Below are 25726 nucleotides of genomic sequence, written 5' to 3' on the forward strand. Positions count from 1 at the left end.
CCGTTGCTTTCAGCCGTGTAGCAGTATCAACACAGCTAAGCCATGTTGAGTATTATTACAAGGCCGTATCAGTCAGTCATCTAGACTGCCACCCTTGCAACTACCGAAAGGCTGCTACCCCCCTTTCGATGAACCATTCGTTAGTCTGGTCTCTCAACAGATACCCATCCGATATGGTTGCACCTGTGGCTCGGCTATCTGCATCATTGGGACACGCAAGCCTCCCCACCGCGGCAAGGTCACATGGTTCTCAGAGGAGGTGTTTGATCAGATGGAACAAATTCCTTGTGAACAATTTGTTTCTGATCAAAAAGAAAAAAATCAAATCATGCACTTGGTATTGTTTTTTACTTGACTTGCTTTCTTCATTCGAAATGATCCTGGACTTTTTCATTGACTGCATTGTCACATGGTTCCTGGGTCATAGGCATAAAGCTAAGTTTCATCACCCATAGTGACATTAGAAAGAAAGACGGGGTCATTAGCAGATTGTTCTTTGAGGTTCAAGTTTATGTTGCTTTTGGTCATAGCTCAGGAGTCTGAGCACAAACTTTTGATACAACACACTACATGTGTAAATCTTCTGTTGGAATTTTGTAGCAGGTTCCATGATTGACTGATTTCGATGACTGGCTTCACCAATTGTTCCGTGACGTTCTTTATGGATAGTCTGATGCACTTGTGCGATCATTTCTGGTATTGAAGTGGACACTGGGTTAACAGGGTGCATGTAGTCATCAATTATCAATTATTGATGTTCTGCCTACCTTAAAGCGTGAGAACTATTTGTAGGATATTAAAAAAAAATATAGTCCTATATGAATTAATAACAATATTACTTGCTTTACATCCCACTAACTAGTTTTACTGTTTTCGGAGACGCCAAGGTGTCGGAATTTTGTCCTGCAGGAGTTCTTTTACGTGCCAGTAAATCTACTGACACGAGGCTGTCGTATTTGAGCACCTTCAAATGCCACTAGACTGAGCCAGGATCGAACATGCCAACTTGAGGTCAGAAGGCCAGCGCCTCAACCATCTGAGCCACAGGATTAATCAGAACACTACAATAAAATATACATTTTACAGCATGTTAAATCGCTGGCCAGAACCAAAATGAGCCTGGGTGGTTCCAGCGACCCCGGAAATTACTGGGATAAGCTGAAGAAAGTTTTATGTATATATGTGCACTTATCCATCTAACACGTACCTTCAATCTTTGCTAATTAATAGTTAATATGTCCTCCTCTCTTATTTTAAGTTGTTTTAAATGATTTGGAATAGCTTCCAAAAGCTTTGAGCATTGGCCACTCTTAAGATACTAAAATTGTTTTAACGTTATGATACAATGTTAATTTTTTGCCTGTATTCAATGTGCTAGTTGTTGTAAGATCTTCGCAAATTGGCTGATGATGACACTTAAAATGTGTTGAAACCGGTCCCATTAAACAGGTTGTAACTACTTTTTACCATCTTATTACGGAGTATTGAAAGGTGGATCCTAACCTATAATATTGTACATCTTACTAAAATTGTTCTCGCTGAAGAATTTTGCTACTTTATTTGAAATATCACAAGGAGCCAAATCTGATGAAAAATTCAGTTACCATTGGGGATCCTCTTCTGCAACTCTCTCCTTTCCAGTATTTGGATGTACTGGTGAGATTTCATAATCACATCAAATGGTACTAAGTATCCTGGTCCTTCATGCATGAAACACCCTGAAAACATCATCTTCAAGGGGTGTTTTATAGTCTGTTGCAGATGTGCTGAAGTTGTTGGCTAATTCTTTGCTTGGTGCACATATTGAATCCTCTGCCCCCGAACTTCAGGTGACTCTCATCAGAGAAAATAACTTCCTTTGGTGTTCTATAGTCCAATCCTGATGACTATGTGCCTAAAAGAGATGTTTCCTGCACTCTCTCTCAACCTAAATGGGATTTACAGAGGACTTGCAGTGATTCACATTTCAGAAGTGCCTACTTTCCAGAGTCCACTAGCAGTGGCGCTCTGCCATGATCACACTTGCTGAGAGAAAATGTCCGAGTCCCGATGGAGTACCAATGACAGTTCCCAGTAAACTGAGCCCCTCTTTACAGTGAGCTGGCTTGCAGCTGATTGGACACATTAAATGCCACCTGATCAGTTCAGGAATGGGTGTCAACCCTGAAAATTAAATTTAAAGTTATTGCCAGATAGAGCACAATATCATGTAGGTAGGGCAGGCTTCTTGCAGGTGAGGCCATAGGTCAAGTCTTAGGGGAATAACAACAACAACAACAACTGATGAGGAGGAAGCCAATCTATACAAGGAAAGCAGTGTGGGAGGATGCAGAAATTGTCCTTGTCTGTTTATGTTTTCATATTTGTCATTGTCTTATCTTTCTAAATATGACTTGTTAGTATATTTATAATTGACACTTAGTAATTTTGATCTTCTCATGAAGAGTATACAACCGAGTATGCAAAGAATGATAATGACAAGCCTTCTTTGCAGCTGTTAATGGTTGTCGGAAGAGTAAAAATGTTTTGAATGTTGTAGCGTAGAAATTTTTGTTATGTGGCAGTAAACCTCTGTTGCACTGTGGTTTTTGGATTTTAAAGGGCAGCTTACAGTTAACTGCACCACTGAGGCTGATGGGGATCATAGGAATATTTGCTAGATTGGTAGGTATTTAGTTTAAGGAATCTGATGAAGAGCTGATTTTTCAGGATGTCCTGTGAAAAGAAAGAAAGTACCTGCTAGTTTTTCTTTTTCATTTCACGGTTTGAAAAATGTTTTTTTGAAACCAATGTGGTCAAGGCAGTCAACCAAACAGTCATATCCTTGTAGTTGTTAATTATATGCCATTGAAGTAAATTAACTGTAACATTTTGAGTTTATTAAATTAAATTTGTTAACACAAATGTGTATTTCCAGTACACAACGTGTGGAGCTGGGCGTCAGGTACAGCAAGGTACCCAACCAATGCAGTTCTCTCCATGGCAGTTTGGTGCATCGTTGCCTCAAGGCATAGCTTGGACCACACCTGGTGCACTCCAGCCCTCTGCTGCACTACTCACCACACAAAATCCAATCTTCATTCGTGGTCAGCAGGATGGCACTGGAATGTTCATCCAAAGTCCACCACCACAGATGCAGTCCCATAACTGTGAGTTCTGAGCTGTGTATCAAAAATTTTGGAAATGTTTAGGAACACTGGGAAAAGTTAGGGAACAATCATGAAGGTATGTGTGATGAGAGACTAATCACTCGTGTTACCAACAGAACATCCTAACACGTTTATTATTTCCTTTGTCTTTGTTTAAAACCTTCTGTTCTTTGAGGAGGGAGTTTTAATTAGCTGTGATTATCTGTCAGTGAATTTTGTGACTTGCTGAATTTAATGTATGAATGTTCACAGTTTAATACTAAAACTTCTGTGAGGTTGTTCCAGCAGTGACGTATAAAAGCAGTGGAACTGAATTTTATATATTTTTATGAAACCAAGGAGAGAAATTGCAGTCTGCTTCAGACTGAGCCTGGCCATAATTGCCTTACTTACTAATCTTCTCAAAAACTTGGCTTCTTCAGTTCTGAAGATTGCATACTTTGTAATGAACCAGGCATCAATATGAATGAAGGACAATGTATTGACTAATCTGATTCTCACAATAGTAACTGCATAAAGAAACTCAACATGCACACAGTTTTGTCTGCATACTTTTACCATAGTATTTGCAGATGAAAATAACTTTCTGGATACTTTGTATCAATTTCTATATACTGATGTTAGATTTTTGTTTATTAACCAAAACAAACTCCATGGCACTACAGCCCTGTTGGGGCTTGGCTTTCCAAGCGACCACTGCTCAGCTCAAAGGCCTGCAATTTTGAGGTGACATGTGGTCAACATGACAAATCCTCTCGGCCATTATTCTTGTTTTTCCAAACTGGGGCCACTATCTCACCATCAGATAGCTCCTCAGTTGCAATCAAGTAGCCTGAGTGGATCTCAGACCAGCCCTCAGATCCAGGTAAAAATCCCTGACCTGGCTGGGAATTGAGGCCGGGGCCTCTGGGTAGGAGGAAGGTATGCTACTCCTTGACTGGGTGTGTGTAACAATTTATTAACCAACATTATGTATAGTTTCTGTCTGTTTCTGCTTTTTTCCTGTTATTTACTTTTTTTGTTAGCCATGATTTTCAGTATAGTTATGTATCTCTTTATTTTCTGCATTCGTGTGGTTTTGATAGAGTATCGAACACATTAAATAGTTTTGTTTCTCTTCTGCTAGGATGCATATTATTTTATTCTCTCTTTATACTCGTGGATTGAACTTTGTTTCTGAGAACTGGAGTCTAGACTTTTAGCTACCGCATATTTAATATTTTATGGAAGATTAACAGCCTCTCCTGATTTATTGAGTCCCAACGACTTCGAATTAACAAGATTTTACTGTAATTGGGGTAAATATCCATTCATAGGAAGAAGAATTCAGGAATTTAATAGTTTCCAGTTTTTATGAAATCATTTATGAGAAGACTAGGTAAACACCTTATAGGGAATGTGCTACCTGGGCGACAGTCCTGTATGCTATATGCTTCACTACTGTAATGATGATTGGAATTAATCGTAACATCCATCACTTTCTGTAAGTAGCACACATATAAAGCAGTTTCCTAGTAGACATAATATTGTGATTAAACATTTCAGTGATATATATTATTATCAAAAGAAGGTATGAAAAGAGTGATACAGATGAATACAACACTAATAATGAAAATGAAAATATTCAGCATACTGAAGACTCAAACCTTCGTGTGTCATATTACGAAGCAAGTGCGTTAGCCATTACGCTACGAGAACACTTGGAGTGTTTGAGATACATATACTAAATACCTGGTGTCTGAAAATTCAAAAAATAAAATTAGAAAATTAAAGCCCATTTGAGATGATTTCCAAATAGGTTTTAATTTTATATCCTTGTAGAGTTTCTTTGCGACAGCCTGACATATAAATGTGTCCCCGACACTGTCAATGCGAGAGGCTGGTGTGACCGTAACAACTCAAGGGAAACATTAATGTTCAAAATATCGATCACTGCTATGGTATCATGCTTTTATCAATATACTTCGCTAATTTAAGCTGTATGTCACCAGAAATACAGTTAATAATGGTCAGCTCTCAAAACTTCTCCGGCAGGTAAAGTCTTATCGCGCCCTCGAAGTGGCTGATAAATTACGCACCGGTAACTACGATTTATGCTGCTGATAGCGCTACACAGGTGTGGTCGAACGGAAATGACGTTTTACGCAGAGGGCAAGTTACATGCTACTTTACCTGGTGGTGGTAGAACCGGCCCTAAGTGAAATAGAGGACAGTTTGGCACCACTAATGAAAATGTCAGAGAAGACTGTGCAGCTAGCTATTTAAAGGAAAATATTTCTGTAGTTTCAACAAAGAATGTCAAAAATGGAAGTATTCAGACACTTCTGCCAGACCAGACCCTGTATATGTAAGAACATTCAGAGTGCTCTATATCTATGCTATTATAGCTTTAGTTATTAACAAATTCTGTTTATGCACTGTATACCAGAGTAGTTTAGACTGGGTTGAACAGTTGTAATTTACAAGGGAAAAGGACATACTAATTGACAGAGCGAGTTGGCCGTGCTGTTTGGGTCTCGTAGTTGTGAGCTTGCATTTGGGAGATGGTGGGTTTGAATTTCATTGTCAGCAACCCTGAAGATGGTTTTCTTGGTTTCCCATTTTCACACCAGGAAAATGCTGGGTCTGTACCTTATTAAGGCCATGGCCGATTCCTTCCAAATCCTAGGCCTTTCCTATCCCATCGTCGCCATAAAACCTATCTGTGTCGGTGCGACGTAAACCCACTAGCAAAAAAAATTACTTTCCCAATCCTGTTACTTTCCCATCCTTGCATTGCATCACCAGGATGATGAGGGACAATAACAACATTGACAACATGTCTCCTACAAGCATCCAGACTCTCATCAGTAGACACTATAATCTTATTGTCACCTACACTTCTTCTGATTCCTTCCATTGCATTTTGATAATAGGAAGGCGAGTATGTATTCCTCAGTGGTGCTTCTTCTGCAAAAGTTTCTGAAGTGTTCATTGTTCACATTATTGAGAGGAATGTTGGCAGCTACCATCATCTTGCAGAGATCTTTTGAAAACTCAGAAACTTAGGACGATGAAGCTTTAGCTATGTTGAATAAAAGTACATGCCTATTTTGTAGAGCAGATTGCCGATTTATGCTCTTTTTATGTCTAACAGTGTCTCTATGCTGCTGGACATTAAGACACTTAACACATTCTCGCCCATCATCTGAGCGGGCTATTTAAATGGCTGGACCAGATATTCCAGCTGTTGTGGCACAGCAAACAACAACAAATTATTTTCACAATAAGTTCTAAACTAAACAATATATGGAAATAAAATTTTGCACATACCTTAAAGAAGTCCTCTAGTATTTCTGGAGGGTGTGTAGCTAATGTCACACCTTCAGGTACTGTGTTTTCTGTCACGTGTCGAGGAGAATCTTCTTCACTGTCATCACTGTTACTTTCACTTAGTTCAGAAATTAGTTTGTTACCTGAGTCTTCATCGAATAGGATGTTCGCAATTTCGTCAACACTTATATTGTCCTTAAGCGCCATGGTTACACTCCAGAACGTGACTGTACACACGCTTGTGCAATCACAAACCAACTACGCAGCTAGCTTGGCCAGCGCTAGCCTTCGTTCAGAACCGGAATAAAAATATGCACTGGAAGGGAAAATCTCCAAGGCTATGTGGTTTCTGGTGAGTAGAAGCAGGTAGAAGCATTCATAAGGGTATTATCCTCATCTCTGTCGCACATATTTGTGACAAAAATAAAACCACAGCTGTGTAGGAACGGCTACAATTCAAGGTTGTGCTTATCCGGCGTAACTCGGATACGGTCCAGAGCATGGACACACGTTACAGGCAATAACTCGGATATGGGCGTGAATGAGTTAATAGCACTTCCTTTAACTTTCCACACTTTGCAGAAGAGGATTTTTCCTTGCTAGAGAAACATTCCTCCCTAAACTCTTTAATGCAGTTTATTAATTTAACACTTTCTTTAGTGTCTTCTCTGTCACTGTTAATGTAACTATGAATCCTTGAAACTTGTCTGTTGACATTTTTGAGAATAAGGGGAGAAAGGTAATTCACACTATCTGAAGTGGTCACGAGCTACATATGCTGAGACAGATAAGAAGATAAGCCTTGGTGGTATTTCCTTGTCTCTTAACAGGGGTGATGATCCAGTGGTTGTAAATACCTGCACTGCAAGTCTTTACTCTAAAGGAAGTTATTCTAAAACTAGTGATGTCAACTCAGAGGAGATACAATAAGCGTCAATTATTCAGCTTTGAGGCTTGAGCTTCAAGTTTTGTGACAATGTCACAAACACCTTTACACAAACAACATCGGATCGGACATCAATTCAAAGTAAAGCACATTTTTCTGTGTAAAATATGACCATAATATGACCAAACAAATAAAAAATGGTAAACTATGCATTTATAATATAAATTATGTCCTATGAAACTAAATATCTTCAGAAAAGTCCAATTTGTGCTTAATTCCAACAAGTAGCCAAATTGGAAGATAGGAAATAATATGACGTTTCCGGAACATCCGAACCCTAATTATAATTTAAAAGAATCACAAGGCTAATGGAAAAAATAAAATCAAAAAGAGCAGGAAAGCAAATTAACCCTACTTTAAATAATGGAACCAGTAGACCATTATGAACAATAATTTACATGAGATGGTGTGAATTTAGAATTTAGAAAGAGGTCTACCTCATAACTGAAACTTAAAATGTGAATTACTTTGCTTTACATAATTAAGAAATATAGTTCTGATACCTTGATATAAATGATGATTAAACATTTGAAGAGTTTAATATCCAATAGATACACACTTTTATGAACAATCCATGACCGTCACGTCGTCAATTCTCATTGAAGGGGAATGGGCACAGAGCCCATAACACAAGCCTGTCCTACATTGTTGATCAGCTCACAGTAATGATGCTAGACAGCCAGTGACTTCCTGTTCTCGCCTCAACACAGCAGTGGGTCTCCAAGGAGCCAGTCACATTCAAGGTCTTTCGGATGATATTACGATATCCATTTCTGGGTTCTGTAGTTCATAATAAATTGAACAGACACTTGCTAACTAATATTTTATAGTAGATGACCGTTACCTCATCTGAAATCTATTACGGCTCATTAGCAAGTTTAAATATAAAATTTGGAGCCTGTTTAGGTACTCCAACATGGCGTAGAATATCATTTCCAGTTGAAATTTAAATTTACTGTTTATTGAAATGTGTTCTTCTTCTTTTATGACTAGATAGGATCACTTTAGTCAGTCCGTCGTTCAGGTCTCTTTGAAGGGTTTGTTCGGGCTTTGCGGTCCTCCCAGTACATCTTCAGACGCACTGATCTTCGTGCCCTTTCCTCAGTTGAAAATATGCATGCTGTTGGTTTGTTTTGTGTAAGGGTAAAGCGGAGGTTTGTATTCTTGAGTTTTGTATTCAATTTTATCTTATTTGTGGTGTCTTCTGTTGTAAGGCCTATTTCCTTCAGATCCTCTCTTACTTCTCTGATCCATTTACATCCAGTTGTGGTATTTTTTGAGATGAGATTGTGTTGTACTAGTTGTTTCAGAAGTCTCGAATCCTGCATCCTCACGATGTGTCCAAAGAATCCCATTCTCCTCTTACGCATAGTATCTGGAATGGTTTCTAGCTCTTTGTACACGACTTTGTTAGGTATTAACCGCCACTGTCCATCTTTCTGGTATTTTTTGTTGATGCAAGTTCTTCCAATCCTCCTTTCAATTTTCTGAAGTCTGACAGTCTTTGATTGTTTATTCAGCTAAAAAGTGTTTCTGCTGCATATGTAGCTTCCGGTTTTATAACTGTGTTGTAGTGTTTTATTTTTGTGTTTATTGATAGACATTTATTTTTGTAGGTATCCCATGTTAATTTTCGTGCTTTAGCTGATAACTGTGTTGTAGTGTTTTATTTTTGTGTTTATTGATAGACATTTATTTTTGTAGGTATCCCATGTTAATTTTCGTGCTTTAGCTGATATATTTGTTCTTGTTTGGATTGAGATTTTTTCATTTAGGTTATGTGTTATTATTTCTCCAAGATATTTAAATTGAGTTACTATTTTGATTTTATTACCATTTATGGTAACTTCTTTTAGTTGTGTTGGTTCTGGGGCATAATTTCTGTTTTTTTCAAATGATATTTTGAGGCCAATTTTATTTGCAATGTTTTGAAGTTCTGATATTTGTGTTTTTCTTCTTTTATGTCCACTGCTGGTAATGCTAAATCATCAGCAAAACCCAGGCAATTTGTTTTGATTTTTTGGCCAGTCTTTATTTTGGGGGGACATTTCCTAAACCATGTGTTCTTTTGAGGAATATTTTTTTTTTTGCAATTTGTACCATCTCAAGTAAGACAAACTTTCCAAACAAAGAAAAATGCAGAGTGATACCACCACAGATAGCTCTCTTCATTTTCTTTTTTGTACGCAAGTTCATTTGTCAATAGAATAGTACTTTCTTTACTTGAAACTTTTCAATATGATAAAAGTTTTGCATGTTGTGCTGTATCTCTAAGAAATAAATACAGTAGAAGTCCGCTATAGCGAGTATGGCATATAACGAGAACTCCGTTATAGCGACGATTTTTTTCTGTCCCTTCAAAATTCCTATATTAACCTGTATATTGTCCTTCGGTTACAGCGAGAACCCTATCACTGGCGCATCCGTTATTACGAGCGATTAAGCGTGCGCGATTTTTTCCATTACCGATATTTATGCACCCCAGCGATGATATTGCATGCAATCGATTACCTTCGGCATCGTTTCCTCGCTATGTGCACTAGCGATTTCTCTCGTCGACATTCGAAGGCAATGTCGGTGTCGATTAGCAATATCTGTCGACAGCTGTTCCGTAAAGAAAATTCGAAATGAAAGAGAACATATTTTCATAATAAATGCGTGAATAACGTGTTCAATAACGGTTGTTAACTCGTTAAAAATTAAGGCTGACTAAACGACCCCTTAATTTTGAGGCTAAATACTGCAATTAAGTAAGAATGGGATACACCTCGAGATATGGCAGAGTGCTTAATTGATTTCATATGTTAGTTTGTATTTTGTCGCCTCTGGTTAAATTACGGAAAGGCTATTATGAAAATTTATAGTGAGAAAGGTATAATTTCTCTACCGGTGCTTGAAGTGTATTTTCATCATACGTATAGTATGGTTAAGTTAGGATACGTGACGCTGTTTGAATAAGAAAACAAGAAAACTGAAACGTTTGCAACAAAATGTGATCGATCATCTTCGGTACAGTACAGTTTTCTCACTTTGTGCATTTGCGAGCTCTCTTGTTGACATTCAAAGGCGATGTTGGAATTGATTAGTAATACCCATCGACTGCTGTTCTCTACAGAAAATTTGAAATGAAAGAGGATAACACGTTTTCGTAATAAATACATAAATAACGTGGCCGATAGCAGTTGTTAACTCGTAAAAATAAACACTGAATAAACGATATCTTAATTTTAATGTTATATACAGAAATTACGTAAAAATGTCATATACCTCAAGACATGGCAGAGTGCATCACTGATTTCAGAGGATATTTCATATCTTCTCGCGTCTAGTTATGGCTATTTACATGTAAATTTTTCACGAGGAGGTTATTTCTCTACATGCGTTTCAAATATGTTTTCATGATAGGCTACATATACGGTTAGGTTAGGTGACGCTGTTTGAAGAAGAAAGCTGAGGTGTTTGCCACAGAGATCTCTGGAGTGATACCGTATTTCTCCGAATCCAAGACCTTTTTTTCCTCAGAATCTCATGCGAAAACTCAAGGGTTGTTGCATTCGCGGCCTAACAGTAAGTTAATGGATACCTCTGGCAACTACCGCGGTAACCACGCTGCTTCTTTTCACACGCGCACAGAACTCATTGACGACCGCTTCTTTACTTCACATCGCTACCGGTTGTACAGCGTACGGTGTGTGTGTTTCTCAAATCTGCAGAATGGCATCAAAACATGCGACCCTTCGAATTGTTAGAAAATCCATGGCTACTCAGTGGCAGAGTCATAACGCGTCTATTGTACTTGACGCTTGGTAAAATGAAGGTTTATAGACAGCAGGAATATTTTCGTGATGAATAGTCATATTGTAAAGATACGTGGAAAAGGTATTGCCGGCAAATTTTCAACGGGTTCTAGTCGATATTATGATGCCAATGTTAAGTTAATGTTTATTAAACACTCGGAAATGTAGAATAATTGTGCAGCCGCAAGAAAATATAGACCGGGCGAGTTGGCCGTGCGCGTAGAGGCGCGCGGTTGTGAGCTTGCATCCGGGAGATAGTAGGTTCGAATCCCACTATCGGCAGCCCTGAAGATGGTTTTCCGTGGTTTCCCATTTTCACACCAGGCAAATGCTGGGGCTGTACCTTAATTAAGGCCACGGCCGCTTCCTTCCAACTCCTAGGCCTTTCCCATCCCATCGTCGCCATAAGACCTATCTGTGTCGGTGCGACGTAAAACCCCTAGCAAAAAAGAAAATACGGCATAGGCCTAACTAAAGCCAATATTTGGCGTTAGCGTGAAGACGAAGAGCTAAAAAAATGCGTACTGAAAAAAAATGCATTCATTGATCCACAACAAGGATACTTTAAAGAAGTCGAAGATGAAATAGGTAGGTGCACGAAAAACGCAAGGGCGGTTGGCCATACCGTGGCGCAATAAACTCGTTCGTTGACTTTCAACGTTCGCGATTGGGCCTATACATCGCTAACCGTTGAATTTGGCCGCACCTGACAAGCGAGACGTGCGTGTAGCGGTAGCCGGTTATATCTGACGCTGCGTAAAAGTAACAGTTTTATAGACAGCAAGAATAATTTCCTGATGGATCGTTGTATTGTAGAGACGCATGGAATAGGTATTGCCGGAAAATTTTCAACGAGTTCTGTTCGGTATTATGATGCCAATGTTAAGTTAACGGTCCCTAAACCCGCGGAAATAAAGAATAATTGTGCAGCCGCAAAGAAAAAAGTGAAATACGGCGTGACGAAAGTCAATGTTCGGTGTCTAAAAATAGTCTAAAAATGCGTAGGCCTGTACGATTTTAAAACTTGTTTTTGAGCCTGATAAATTTTTTGAAGGAAAAAGTGGAGTTCATCTTGGATTTGGAGAAATACGGAACTATATTTTTTTCAGAATGAAATTAAACATATACTTTCATATAGTATCGGATTACGAAAAATAACAAACAAGTAGGCCTAAGCCGTAGTGTGGATATCATCTGCGGAAACTCAAGTTTTGAACAAACTGATTGCCGTTTCATACCAATTTTAAAGTGCATGAAGGGTTTACCGACTTTTATACAAAAATCGGATATAACGACAATCCGTTATAGCAAGTAAATTTTTCGCTGTTATGAATTCTCGCTATAACGGACTTCTACTGTATTTTAAGCAATTAACTAATTGGGCTCTCCAAGGAATGTTGTGCATTACATTTTATCAATTTGATTGGACTGTTCATTCTTTTATTTCTTATGACTAATCACTCACTATATTTATATAAGGGATTCAAGGTGATGTGTTAAGAGCGAATCTTTACTATGGTTTTCTGATGTTTAGCTGCTACCATAGCTGCCCCTGCTGCAATACCCAGTGTCCAGCAAGTGGCCAGCAAGCCTCGTCAGACCATGGAAATGCCGGCAAATATTCAACCGAAGACAGTATCACGAACTCTTTCCAACATCCTTCCATCTGTTGTTGGTTCACCTAACATCCGGCCTGCCAGCTCTGTTTCCACCCAGACAGGAAGCTCTACGCAGATGAATGCTGCTCAGGTGCAGACACAGAAGGCACAGGTAGCTTTTGAAGAAATGCTGTGAGGAAATGAAAACTCCCATTACTTACTCAGAGCTAAATGTTGTGTTATGACTTGGGAGATTTCATTTCCTCTTCTTCACCAGCAGCTGACCTCTTCCTCTATCCTGTGTTTTGGTTGGTATTAGGTGCATGGTTATCTTTGGAAACAATTTATTCCTTTTCTTTTACGAATCACTAATATATTTAACATTATTATGAGGCATATATTTTGCAGTACCACTGCCTTCGTGATGTACAGGCAGTAAGTGAACTGAGCCCATCAGTAGACCCCTGCATGGATGCGGATATCCGTGAAGTTAGTGTCTTGGTGGATACAAACTGTGTATTAAAATTTTTACAATCAATTCATTGAGAATCACCCATTCAATACTTTTGAAGTCTTTATGACTATGATACAATAATTATATTAAGGTTTAAGCATATAATGGTACATGTTTCACGTGTCATTGCAGGCATCATCAGCCATATTCTATAATCTAGGTCATTGCAGGCATCATCAGCCATAATGATTGAGAGTCTATTATTAATAATATTCGAAGTGAATAATAGACTCTCGTTCATTAAGAAAATATTTTATTCCATAGAAGATTTTAGCAAGCTACAAATCATTTTAAGCTGAAAATATTGTTCTCCATGTTGAAAAAATCTGTGTAAATATTGTGATTTCCTTTTGACTTCAATTATCAACATTATGAATGTTAATATATTTTTATTTATTTTATCTCCATTTGATGTGAACATAAATAAGACATCCCATTAGAACTTTAAGGGCTTGTACTACGACTGTCAGGTAAACAGCCAGATACTTAGGCTACAGTTTTGCAAACTAGAAATTAAATATTTTCTTGTGTATTACCAACGGATTTTAATGACGGTATTGTAATGTGGAAGATATAGTAACATTTTTATTGGGTTGGTAATAAGGTTACTGAAAATATAGTGAAATTTAGTGCAGTGGTATACGTGTTCCCTTGTGTTTTCATTTGTTTAGCTCTATTCCTTTTGAAATTGTATTACTAGGATCCAATATCAGAATCTTATTAAGCTATAAGTGGAAGTTCAGGTCAAAAACAGAAGTAAGACTGGAATATACACATATGAAGGAATGTTAAAATTAATTAACTGTATAACGAAACTGAAACTGTTATAGAAAATAAAAAGACTGAAAATGTAACCTGGACGCGAAAGTTAAGATTCAGGTTATGTATAATTTTTTGTCTAGTACCATTTATGAGGATGCGCATTACGGCGAAAGTAAAGTTTATATTCGTAATTAATGCCACTGATGCAGCGTAGGATCATTAATTTTATATTTAATTCAATTTATTGTTTGCTCATTGAATAAGTAGTTAGTTTCTTTCTTTTCAATACAATGTGAGAATAGTAACTGGCAGGCATTTATCCCACTTTAGCGTAAATACTTTAGTAGCTAGATGTTATGAAGTAAAAGAAATACAACCTCCTTAACATCCTCATTCGACGGACGAATTGCCATGAACAACGTCGTATACCTTTCCTCCATATGTGCGTCGCGGATGGATTTGGAATAGAACCCACGCTTTTGACACGCATTTTAATGATTAGGAAATGTGTACTATCACCTCTAGTACCCTACCGAATAACATTTAGAAGGTAAAAAATATTCGACTCATGGGACTAGAACCCACGAAAAACTGCATAGCAGCAAACGATGATGCCCTAACAACCACGGCTACCCATGAAGCTTGCTGTTAAATGCTTGTGTGCAACAGATATATTCAGTAGCAACAACTTGCTAGCTTGGGAAATCTTTAAAGAATTCTGTGATAGCTGAACAGGAAGCATGACATACTTTATAAATACATACATAGATTACATTGTAACAACTGAATTTCGTACAGCATCATGCACATGTAGATTCATCTTGATGTGTAGCCATCTTGATTCTTTACAGTAGCGTCCCCGATAGGAGCGAAGTCCCAGATAAGAGCATTAACTCCCTCTACAACTTCGGCATAGCTACCTTGAGAATATTCTCCCAGATTGCACATAAACGGAAGTCATAGTACACGTTTCCAACCGAACTTCCAGATAAATGTGCAAACTGCGACATAAATTTAAACCACACTTTTATCTGGCTGTCGTAGTGCAGGCCCTAAAGCATGTTCAACCAATTCATTCCAAATGTAATCATAATGTTCCTATACATCAATGTATATTATTGATAACAATTAGTTTGTAAGAATAGTTTTAATATAACATCCACTTCAGAGCTCTGATCTAGATTATAGAATTTATGGCTGATGATGCCTGCAATGACAGGTGAAACATGTACCATTATATGTTTAAACCTTAATATAATGATTGTATCATAGTCGTAAAGTCTTCAAAGTATTGAATAGGTGGTTCTCAATAAATTAATTGCATTGATTGAGGCGGTCTAAGTGAATGTTAGGAATTGTACTTGTGAATGTAATACTTAGTGATTGGGAGCATTTTTTAGATAATTGCAGCTGTTGAAAGACATTTTTTTTGTATGTTTAGTCCGTCAGCACTAACGCTGGTGAGATCCTCAACAGCGCTGCCATGAGCTGTCATAGATGGCCTAGGAATCACTGAAGAGGCGTACTATGGAAATGAGGAGTGAGGTAGTTTCCCGTTGCTTTCCTCACCGAGTCAGAAGTTGCTATTACATATCAGTCTGCCAAGCCCACTGAAATGCATACACCAACCAACCCTATGAGCAACAGTTTCACACCATTCGTAGCAGGGACTGGCTGCGTAAGGATTGGCATTACTAGCATCGCTCATACCTCAGTCACTTTCATATTGTCAAAGCCAAGGATAAGACAGAGACGAAAGTAACAAAATTGCTCTAGCCTATACCAGAAGACATAGTGCACTGTAAACACTAGGTCCTGCCAGCAAAGGCACGTTGAAAGATAGGACTTTATTTTTAAGTATATTACATGCTTGTTCTCTGTTAAGAGCTATGAGAACGTAAATACACGTTGTGGCGATCACTACTGCAAAAAGGACTCAGAGTACAACTTAACAAAGAGTACACACCAGCAAACTCTTAGGTGTGAGATCATACCGGACTGTCTTGTAATGAGCGGAGAGAGACTATAAAGATGACTGCATATGTTTCTGCGGTGCGCTCGGTGCCAGGCAGATCCCTGGACAACAACCTCTGTTGACATTGTCATGGAGAGAAAGAAACTCTTCGTCATGTCCTGGGATTCTGTACATGCGGGGAGCTCCTAAGAAACACACGGCACCACCAGATCAGATCCTTCGTTGCCGAAGAACTGAGAAAGAAGGGATTCAGTGTACATGAGGGGGTACATGGACTGGCCATAAATGGTAGTTCGCAGAGAATTGACATTGTAGCCTTTAAAGACAACAGTTCTCAAGGATTTATCTTAGATCCGACTGTCAGGTTCGAGCACCATAGTGGTCAGCCAGAGGAGGTTAATCTAGAAAATATAAAAAAATAGAAACCCACTGTCCCTTTCTACAATTCTAAATACCACCTTCAGGAACTTGAAATAATAGAGATAATGGTTGGTGCTCATGGTACCATAACTCGTCACTTTTTTCACCACATGGAAGCGCTTCAAACTTCCAATGAAGCTTATCCCCGAAATTGCGACTCGTACTCCAAGGCTCCATCAAGATCCTGAGACACCACCTCTACAGCTACAGCTGTGAAATGCCGCACTAATTATACTATTTCTGTAAAATTTAGAGTTTTCTTCAATTAATAGAACTGTACAGATCAGGATTTATGTGAGCAGCTCTAATTGAGATAGTGAGATTGCATTTTTTAGGTTAGGTATGTTACCTTCACATGGTGAGTAATTTACATTTGATCTGGTGCTTCGTGTGAAATTTTTTCATTGAATTGTTACCATATAGTATTTCTTTATAGAAGTACAGTATGCTCTGAGTTCATATACAGTGTATGAAAGTGCAAGATTGCCACAATGGTGAGAAGTTGTGCATGCCATAGTGCAAATCGAACTACACAGCTGAATACTGACCAATATTTTCATTTCCTTGAGCTGGGGGCAGAAGACATTTATGGAAGAGGAAAATCACAATAGAAAATGTAACTGTGATGAAGAATACAGGAGTATGTTTCACTCATTTTCCCAAAGACCCTGTGAAGATAATTCAGTAAAACTTCATTTATATATTTTCCAGGGGACGAAAGAAATATATGTATAACTGTGAAAAATGCTGAAATGAAATTATTTAAATATGAAATGGAGTTATATTCCAAAATATATATGGCGATATGAAACAATAAAAGCACAAAAGAATGCACCCAGGTAGGAAAAAATCACAGAGGGGAAGAGTCACTTTACGAAATAAAGTAGTCCGTTATCTTGGTTTGTTTTTTGTTCGCCGCAGCCACGGCATGAACAGTATTCTCAAACCGGTACATTTCGGCCATTATTTCCCCAGAAACATTATGGTGCGTCACAAAATGTTTGATAGTCCGTAGAGCATTGACAGCATCATTAAAGTCCACTGAAGTATGCTGCGGCTCTTTCGTATCATTATCGTCGTTATTGCAGTCCTAACTCGGACCCCTTTCTGCGTTTTCAGCTATTTTGGAGATAGTCATGGCTTCTGCAGTGATGAGGTTAGGGTCAACATTGATGTAATCCTGGAATGATGCCTCCTCTTCCAATTTACTCCATGCGCTGTCATCAGGAGCATCGCCGTTATCATCCAACTACCTCCTAATCCAGTTTTTTCGAAACAGTTTTGAACTGTAAGTTCTGAAACACGGTGCCGTGATGTTGCTATATAATGCATTGCTTACCAGAAGGAAAGAAAATAGTACCTATATATTAATTTATTGTTTTCATTGTTTGATGACACAACATTATTATAACAACTCAGGGAATCGTTTCTTTTAATGCATGGTACTGCACCAAGTCCTAGGGCAAATATTTCACATAAATATGAATAAGAATACAAAAAGAGGAAATAAATGAGAGAAATCTTACCTGTAATATGTTCATCTTCATTTCATGCTTCTTTCCGATGTTTACATTTATATGATTGCGTGCTGCACCAGCATCTTAAGATAATGCAGTTTGAATTTGCGTATCATTCCAAGATTGAGTGGCTGCAGTTCGCTCATACAATTCGCATGGAAAAATTCCACTGTCACATTCCTCAGATAAGAAGTAATAGGAGAGGGTGCTGCTCATCTGTCCACAAACAATAAGATATTACGACCTTTCTCTCCCATTTTGAAGTCCACATTTCGAAGCTGGTCTTAAAAAAAATTTTCATAGTGACTCAGGATTTCTTATTGTTGGTGTATTTTGTGTGAAGCGTAGCAATGTTTTTAAAACAACGCAGCTTTGAAAATTTGCCAATTGTCAGTGGAGGCAGCTTTTCACTTCTGTCAATGTTGGTACACAACAGAACTGATATGCGTTTTTTTGCTTTTCCCACCATGACTTTTTTCCCCTTTGAATACCATTGTATGTCATCGTCGCCATCATCAGTGACCCACTCCAGCCGCCCGGGTGTGGTTAACAAGTATGTCCAGACATTAAATTACAAAAGAGGCCTGTTTTGTTTGCAGTTCTTTGTCAGTTCTTTCAAACGGTTTTCTTTCCAATCTTGCACTGTCTCGGCATCAACACTTCTGCTCTTCCTACACACATTGTGACTGCCGATACCGTGTCTAACCTTAAATTTGTTTAGCCATCTTGACGAAGCACTAACATCTTTTATAGCATGTCTGATCGCTAGTCACTTGCCTTTTTGTAAAGCATTGGTCCTCTGATTGGAATGTCTCCTGCCCTATGTTGCCTGAACCACTGTAATAAACAATCTTCCAGGCGTTCGTATTTTCCGTCCTGAATGTGGGTCCGCTTATTTGTCATAACACCTAACACTCACGTTTTCTTCAATTTCCGCACAATCGTATTTAAGGTAGACCGAGCAGTCCCCAATTTCTTAGCAACTTTGACAGGTTTCATGTTGCCACTTGCCTTCACTACATTCAAAATACGTAATTTTTCAGCAATTGTAATGCCTGTTCTCTTTCGTCCATCCAGGTTCACTACTCACAAATCTCATGATGCTAATCACAAAGTCACAACTGAAGCACAGAACACCAAAGAGTATGCTCGAAAATAGCTTTAAGGTTGCTCATGCTACCAAACATGCACGTCGAGTTATGATTCCCAAGAAAAGTACAGAGCGAGTCATAAGTTTGTGTTTAGAATATTTCTTCCAATTTTGAAGATGGAAACGATCGTAAACATATAAACAAAGCATTTTGCCCTCGAGGACTGAAGATATAAATGTATAAGCGTAAAAATTGCATAAGTGAAAGACGTATAAACAAAATAACTCGCCGTAATATGTATAGGATTTTGTCGGGACCGCTGAAAAAAGTATAAGTTTAGAAAAACAAGTGTGAAACGTATAAAAGAAGTTTTACTGTATATCTAAACTAAACATTGTAGTCTCACTATGTTAGTTAAGAATTCATCACATAAATTCTGATTTGAGAGAAATTAGAGCAACCCGTGCTGATGATAAGTTCTCCTTTTGACTTTCTTCTTGTTATATAGATTTATGGTAGGGTGTTTTTTTGATGATATAGAACAAGACTAAAGTAACTAAAATAGTCGGTAACCAAGTGAGCCTATTTTTAGGTAATATTGAGAATGCATCACCTCCCCCCCACATTAATTGCATAGTAAAATACTGTCTATAATCATCATTATCTATCATATAAAACTAAATGATGTTTATAAAAGCTAACTTTCTTTTAAATTCTATTAGATTAAAAATAGCCAGACGCCTATAGGTGCCTAACTCAACTTAAATTTATTTTGAATTTCAAAAACTTCTGCAAGGTCAAAGCCAATACATGTGCAAGTGCTGCTGACGCTTTTAGGCTTCGAGTCTAGTCAAGAGATTAATTTGTTGGATATTCTCACAGTCTCACTCTTGGGTATTTCTGTTTTTTTATATGTTTTGAATGAATAACAGAGCAGTGAATGAAATGTTTTAAATGTTCAGACAAAAGTGCGGACAAAGCCAGCTGCGAATCGAACCTCGCCAGCACCTGGAGGTGGCGCACAAAAGGCAGATGCAGCAAACCAGACTAAACCACAAGCAGTGAGTCCAGCCTCGCAGCAGCAACAGCAACAGCAGCAACAACAGCATCAGCAGCAGCTGCAGCAGCAACAGCAACAGCAGCAACAACAGCATCAGCAGCAGCTGCAGCAGCAACAACAGCAGCATCAACAGCAACAACAACAACTGCAGCAGCAACAGCAGCAGCAACAACAACAGCTGCAACAGCAGCAGCAGATTGCTAGTACAAAGTAAGATTACTGGCTACATTTTTCTTCTAGTAAATATTTTTCTTCTCTGTACAGGAGACTCAGGAGTTGTTCTATAAAGGAGTTTCCAAGGTATGTTGGTAATTGATCCAGCCTCGTGGGAACAGATAAGGAATGACATGATCGGAGTTATGAGAATACACCTCTAGAAACTGTCTTGAAAAGCCAACATTGTTGGCTAAACATACTCTCCTATAATAAAAAATGATCACTGCATAGTGGCCTGAAAGATGGTATGTCGTTGTCATTATTGGAATCTCTTTGTACTTGTATCCTGCACACACGCATGCTACTTAATGCTCTATTTACTGTTGATGACTGCATGTGATGTCCATACCACAACATTCTACTGTCTTAGAAAATTTTTTGACAACACGCGCAGTAATACACTCTCCTCCTTCTCTTCCACCAATAGCAGCTCCCCTCCAAGCACTACGAACAAGCCAATAACCATGGCTCCGCAAACAGTTCCCCCTCGAACACAAACCTACAGCCACAACCCTCATAGTAAGAAGTCTACAGTTGTCAATACACTTAATTCATAACGTACAAGTTACCTTCACCTCGTCAAATGATAAGTATACACGATCTCCACTAAACTTTTAAAAAATCTTTTCACACAATTAATACCTTGTTTCTGGTTTCCTTTTACAGATTCAACTGTTAATAAACTCGTATTCTTGACATCATTTTAACATCGCTTCAAATTGAGATGGTCCACAGAGGTCCAATTTTAACACTGTTCTTCAACCTTTAATCTACAACTTTTTATCTTCTCATCAATGTGTTCTACATTTCTACTATATGCCTATGACTTTCGTCTTTTGTCTCCTAGAAAGGAATATAGTGATCTCTTGACTAACCTTCAACATTATTTTCTCAATATTACTTTTTGAATAAATATGATTGATCATCATTCTCGTCAAGAGTCTAATTGTAACCGCCAACCGCTCAACTTAATTTTATAGCAATCTTACTACTTGTTCATCACAGTCTGTTGCTTTGTCCATTTTACTTGTAATAGCAGCCTTTTAATGTCAATAATTTTAGTACTTTCACGTTTGTAATTCTTCAGATTGTAAAAATTTTTTTAAAACCAACATTGTTATTTTTAATGTTAATTTTAGTTTAAGTCTCTACAAGATTTTTAAAATTAATTTCATCTTATTATATGTTAATCAAGTACTTATTTTTATTCCGAGGTTAAGACAATGGCTGATGATGCCTTCATACTAGGCGAAACATGTACCATTTTTAGTTAATAGATCAACGTAAATCATCCAAGACAATGACTTATTGTATTGATTTGGTGGTCAATTTAATAAATAACTTACTGTTATTATTCTAATCAAATATCATCAATGCGGACCAGAAATGATATTTATTACATGAGGTTAGAGTTGTCAACAGTCATCGAATTTCTTTTCACAGTACATTTATAAGGATGCACAATGACTGCTGCCACTGTCAGAATTATTGTCATGTACTGTAGATGGACCTGGTATACTGAGTCTTTTCCTTCTTTTTGGGGATCACGTGTAAATTATTACTCGTTCTCTGACATTCTGTTTTTGGTGTTGCTACATAAATGGTGCAGTTCATCTTCGAGAGCAATGGGTAGTCAATTCCATTCATCCAAAAACTTGCTTATTTCCTGTTCTTTTAGTTCTGTACCCATACTTATGGAAGTTAAACTCTAAATGCAGTAATATATAATGTAAAACACACACCGTATTTCAGCAGTAATGTGAAAATAACATGACAGTCGGCACAATGGTGAGTTCCATTGACGAAAGGTACAGCGTGATTTCAAGCAAAAACATGCTTTAACCTTTTCACTGCCGATTGTTGACGACCAGGCGAACCCTCTGGGCCGGGTTTTTTAAAAGGAAGAAGCACTTTCACAGATACATGTTTACTGATACAATTAATGAAATGCTTATCGTCCCCTTAGCTCTGCAGCCCAATTCGGGGTCGGGGATGAAGTGAGATTATACAGTATTTTACACCATATTTTTACGGTCGGATGTTGGATGCCCTTCACGATGCAAATCTCAGTTGAGAAGATAATGAATATGAGATGAATGATGGTGAATGAAACCGTGGAAGGAATCGGCTGTAGTTTATGAATAGGAACTGTCCCGACATTTGCTTAGGGGTGCAAAAGGGAAACCACAAAAAAGCAGAAAAAATTCTCACTACAGCTGACAGTGAGGTTTGAACCCACTCGCCTGCCGAGTGCAGAGCTTGGCTCCATAGACATAGCTTGTTAATACGTGCGGCTACTCCGCTCGGTGATACTGTTACTGAAATATAATATAAAATTGTTGATCCAAGAAAGGTATTATCAAAATCATTTACGTAGGTGGTTTGAAAAGTTCTCGGAATGTACTAGAATTAAGTATCTTAGCTCGGTGGAACTGCTTTTATTTTTCAACATAGTCTCCCTGTAGACTAATGCATTTGGTCCAGCGATGTTCCAGTGCCTTGATCCCATCTTGAAAATGAGATTCCTCCAGGCCTGCAAAATACCTCTCCAATTCGGCTGTCAGTTCTTCCCTTGTAGAAAATATCCGTCCACCGAGGAAAATTTTCAGCTTGGGGAATAGATGAAAGTCTGATCGTGCCAAATCAGGTAAATAAGATGGATGTGGCAACAATTCGTACCCCAGTTCATGAAGTTTTGCCATGGCAATAACACTTGTGTGCAGCGGAGCGTTGTCCTGATGAAAGATGACCTTTTTCCTTGCCGAACCAGGCCTTTTTTCGCGTATCTTTTCCTGTAGTTGGTCTAGGAGGTTTGCATAGTATCGCCCTGTAATTGTTTGGCTAGTAGGAAGATAATCTATCAGCAGAATGCCTTTTGCATCCCAGAAAACTGAGGCCATGACCTTTCCGGCCAGACGCACTGCCTTTGCTTTCTTTGGTGGTAGTGAATAAGCATGTTTCCACTGCTTTGATTGCTGTTTTGTCTCTGGGGTATAAGTAGTGGACCCAAGTTACATCTGTAGTCACAAACCGGCGCAAAAAGCTTCTTGGTTGCACTGAAGACGGGCCAGACTTTGTCTGGACATTTCCAATCTGGTGCGTTTATTGTTCAATGTCAAGAGCCGCGGCACCCATCTTGCGGGTAATTTTTTCATACCCAATTCTTCGGTTAAAATATAATATACCCGTTCCGAAGACATCCCTACAGCTTCAGCAATCTCCCGCACTTTCAGTCGACGATCCTCCATGACCATTTTATGCACTTTTGCGATAAATTCTGGGGTCGTAACACTTTTTGGCCGTCCACTACGCGGACCATCATCCAAGCTCTCCCGACTAAATTTAAACTCGCTGGTCCACTTGGCAACAGTTGAAAATGAAGGAGCAGAGTCTCCCATTGTGTTCTGAAAGTCGACATGAATTTCCTTTGCTTTCATACCTTTCTTTACAGAGTATTTAATCACTGCTCGAATCTCAGTTTTTTCCATTGTCACAAATCACTACGCGGGAACAACAACGAAGAGTCGTCACTACCACACTCCTGCAGCTAGAGCACTGACGTACCACGTGTTCACTCACAAAGGATGTGTGATTATTGCGCGGGAACCTTGTTGCTCTAGCACTGACATCTAGCGGTGATTCCGAGAACTTTTCAAACTGTCCTCGTACATTTGGGGAGAAATAATTTATCTGATGAAGGGATGACAGTTCTGCATGAGATTCGTCATTACTACTTTGTCTTGCACTTTTTTGTTCTTCAGTATCGCCACTTAGATATTCTCCATCTTCATTATCAAAATATGGTAGCCTACTCCAGAATCACTATTTATGAGGAAACATTCAATTTCTTCGTCAACAAGAGATGAATGTATACTTTAAGACGCCATGGCTAAGCGTAAACAGGAAAGAAGTTCCACTCCAACAAAGCTGAATTAACACCAGATCACTTTCAAAACACATGAAATGGAGTGGTATATCTGCCGTACAGAAGTTTCTTGAGCATTTCCATGGAATCTCAAAGCATGACACTATATCGCGTACATTTGTAAGATCAGTGAAGTGCATACTGCACCGAAACGTATATATACGGGTTTGGCGAACAAGGCACGGTGTTCAATAACGTATATATACGGGTTTGGCAGTGAATGGGTTAAAAGAAAAGCAGGCCATTGCTATCTGAGGAGAACAAATTTTTCATAAATAATCCATCAGATGGCAGAGAAGATCAGTAGAACACAGTGTCGAGCTGCCACTAGAATCCGTTATGTTGACATATTGTCGACATAGGAGTTTTAAAGATGATAACCCCAGTGATCATTCCTTATACCGTATTAACACAATGCGGACCGGTCCCGAGAAAACTCGTGTTTGCCTGGCCAAGCGTTGTGGACTGGTCCCAAGTTATCTCATGTAAGTAGCAGACTGAAGTTTAGTGCTATCTTTTGAGATATACCAGAACTATTTGGAAGTCATGGGTGATAGAACTCCGTTATGTATGGTTCTACACAATCAATAGTTGCATTTCTTTTCGATTGTTCTTCATATCATAGCATTTCTTTGCATTTCCTGACAACATGTTTACAAAGTTTAAAGAGCCATGCAGTCTACAAGATGGCGGCTTGCAGGGATCGCACGTGTTTAGACATGGATGGAATTATTCGTGTATTATGTGCTGATACAGGCTCCGAATGTCCAAGGGATGCTGAATACTTGGAGTTCGATGATGAAATACCTTCTAACGGAAATGTTTTCGAGTGTTGACGAGGATATACCCTTATCTTCAAGGTCTGGAACTCGCGTGGTGCAAAACAAGTCTGATAACTGAGTTACGGGTGTAAATATTCTAAATATTGTAAATAATGTGACAACTGGGTTATGGACTACAGTGAACCTTGGCTAGAATGTTTTGAAGGTGCTGCTGGTATAAAGGTATGGCCTAATGAACCTGGAAACATAGGACAAGTAACAGGACTTCTTTCAGTATATAGCTGAGCAGACAAATTTATACTATAAGCAGAATTCTCATTGTCATAACGTATCCCCTAAAAGACTCTATGAACCAATGTCACCAACAGGGAAATTAAAAAAAAAAAATGCTTTGTGTATATTGATAAGGCAGGTGAAGCAATCGTGTGTGAAAGATTACTGGCCAACCGATCCCCTAATAGAAAACCCCATATTTCCAAAAACTGTGAGCCGAAATAGATTTTAACAAATACCTTCCTACCTGCATTTCAACAACTCTTCAGGAAGGCCTCCAGAAAAAAAACAGAGTAGTCCTTCAAAGGCTAATGAAGTTCTGGCAGTTTATTTGAATGCATGCACTCCAGCTTGGAGGAAGTTAGAAAGTGGCTGGGAACAGGGCTGTG

At 38.5% G+C, this 25726-nt stretch overlaps 1 protein-coding gene across 1 annotated transcript in view; it reads left to right on the forward strand.

The window, feature by feature from the left end:
• The window catches only part of LOC136875924 (polyhomeotic-proximal chromatin protein), a 96751-nt gene that overhangs the window by 46489 nt on the left and 24536 nt on the right, over window positions 1-25726 (forward strand). The window contains exons 5-7 of the mRNA XM_068228257.1: window positions 2918-3149; window positions 12739-12974; window positions 20044-20351. Coding sequence (XP_068084358.1) covers window positions 2918-3149; window positions 12739-12974; window positions 20044-20351 — 776 coding nt within the window. The remainder of the gene's footprint in view (window positions 1-2917; window positions 3150-12738; window positions 12975-20043; window positions 20352-25726) is intronic.

Source organism: Anabrus simplex, chromosome 6, assembly GCF_040414725.1.
Source record: "Anabrus simplex isolate iqAnaSimp1 chromosome 6, ASM4041472v1, whole genome shotgun sequence".
Classification (NCBI taxonomy): domain Eukaryota; kingdom Metazoa; phylum Arthropoda; class Insecta; order Orthoptera; family Tettigoniidae; genus Anabrus; species Anabrus simplex.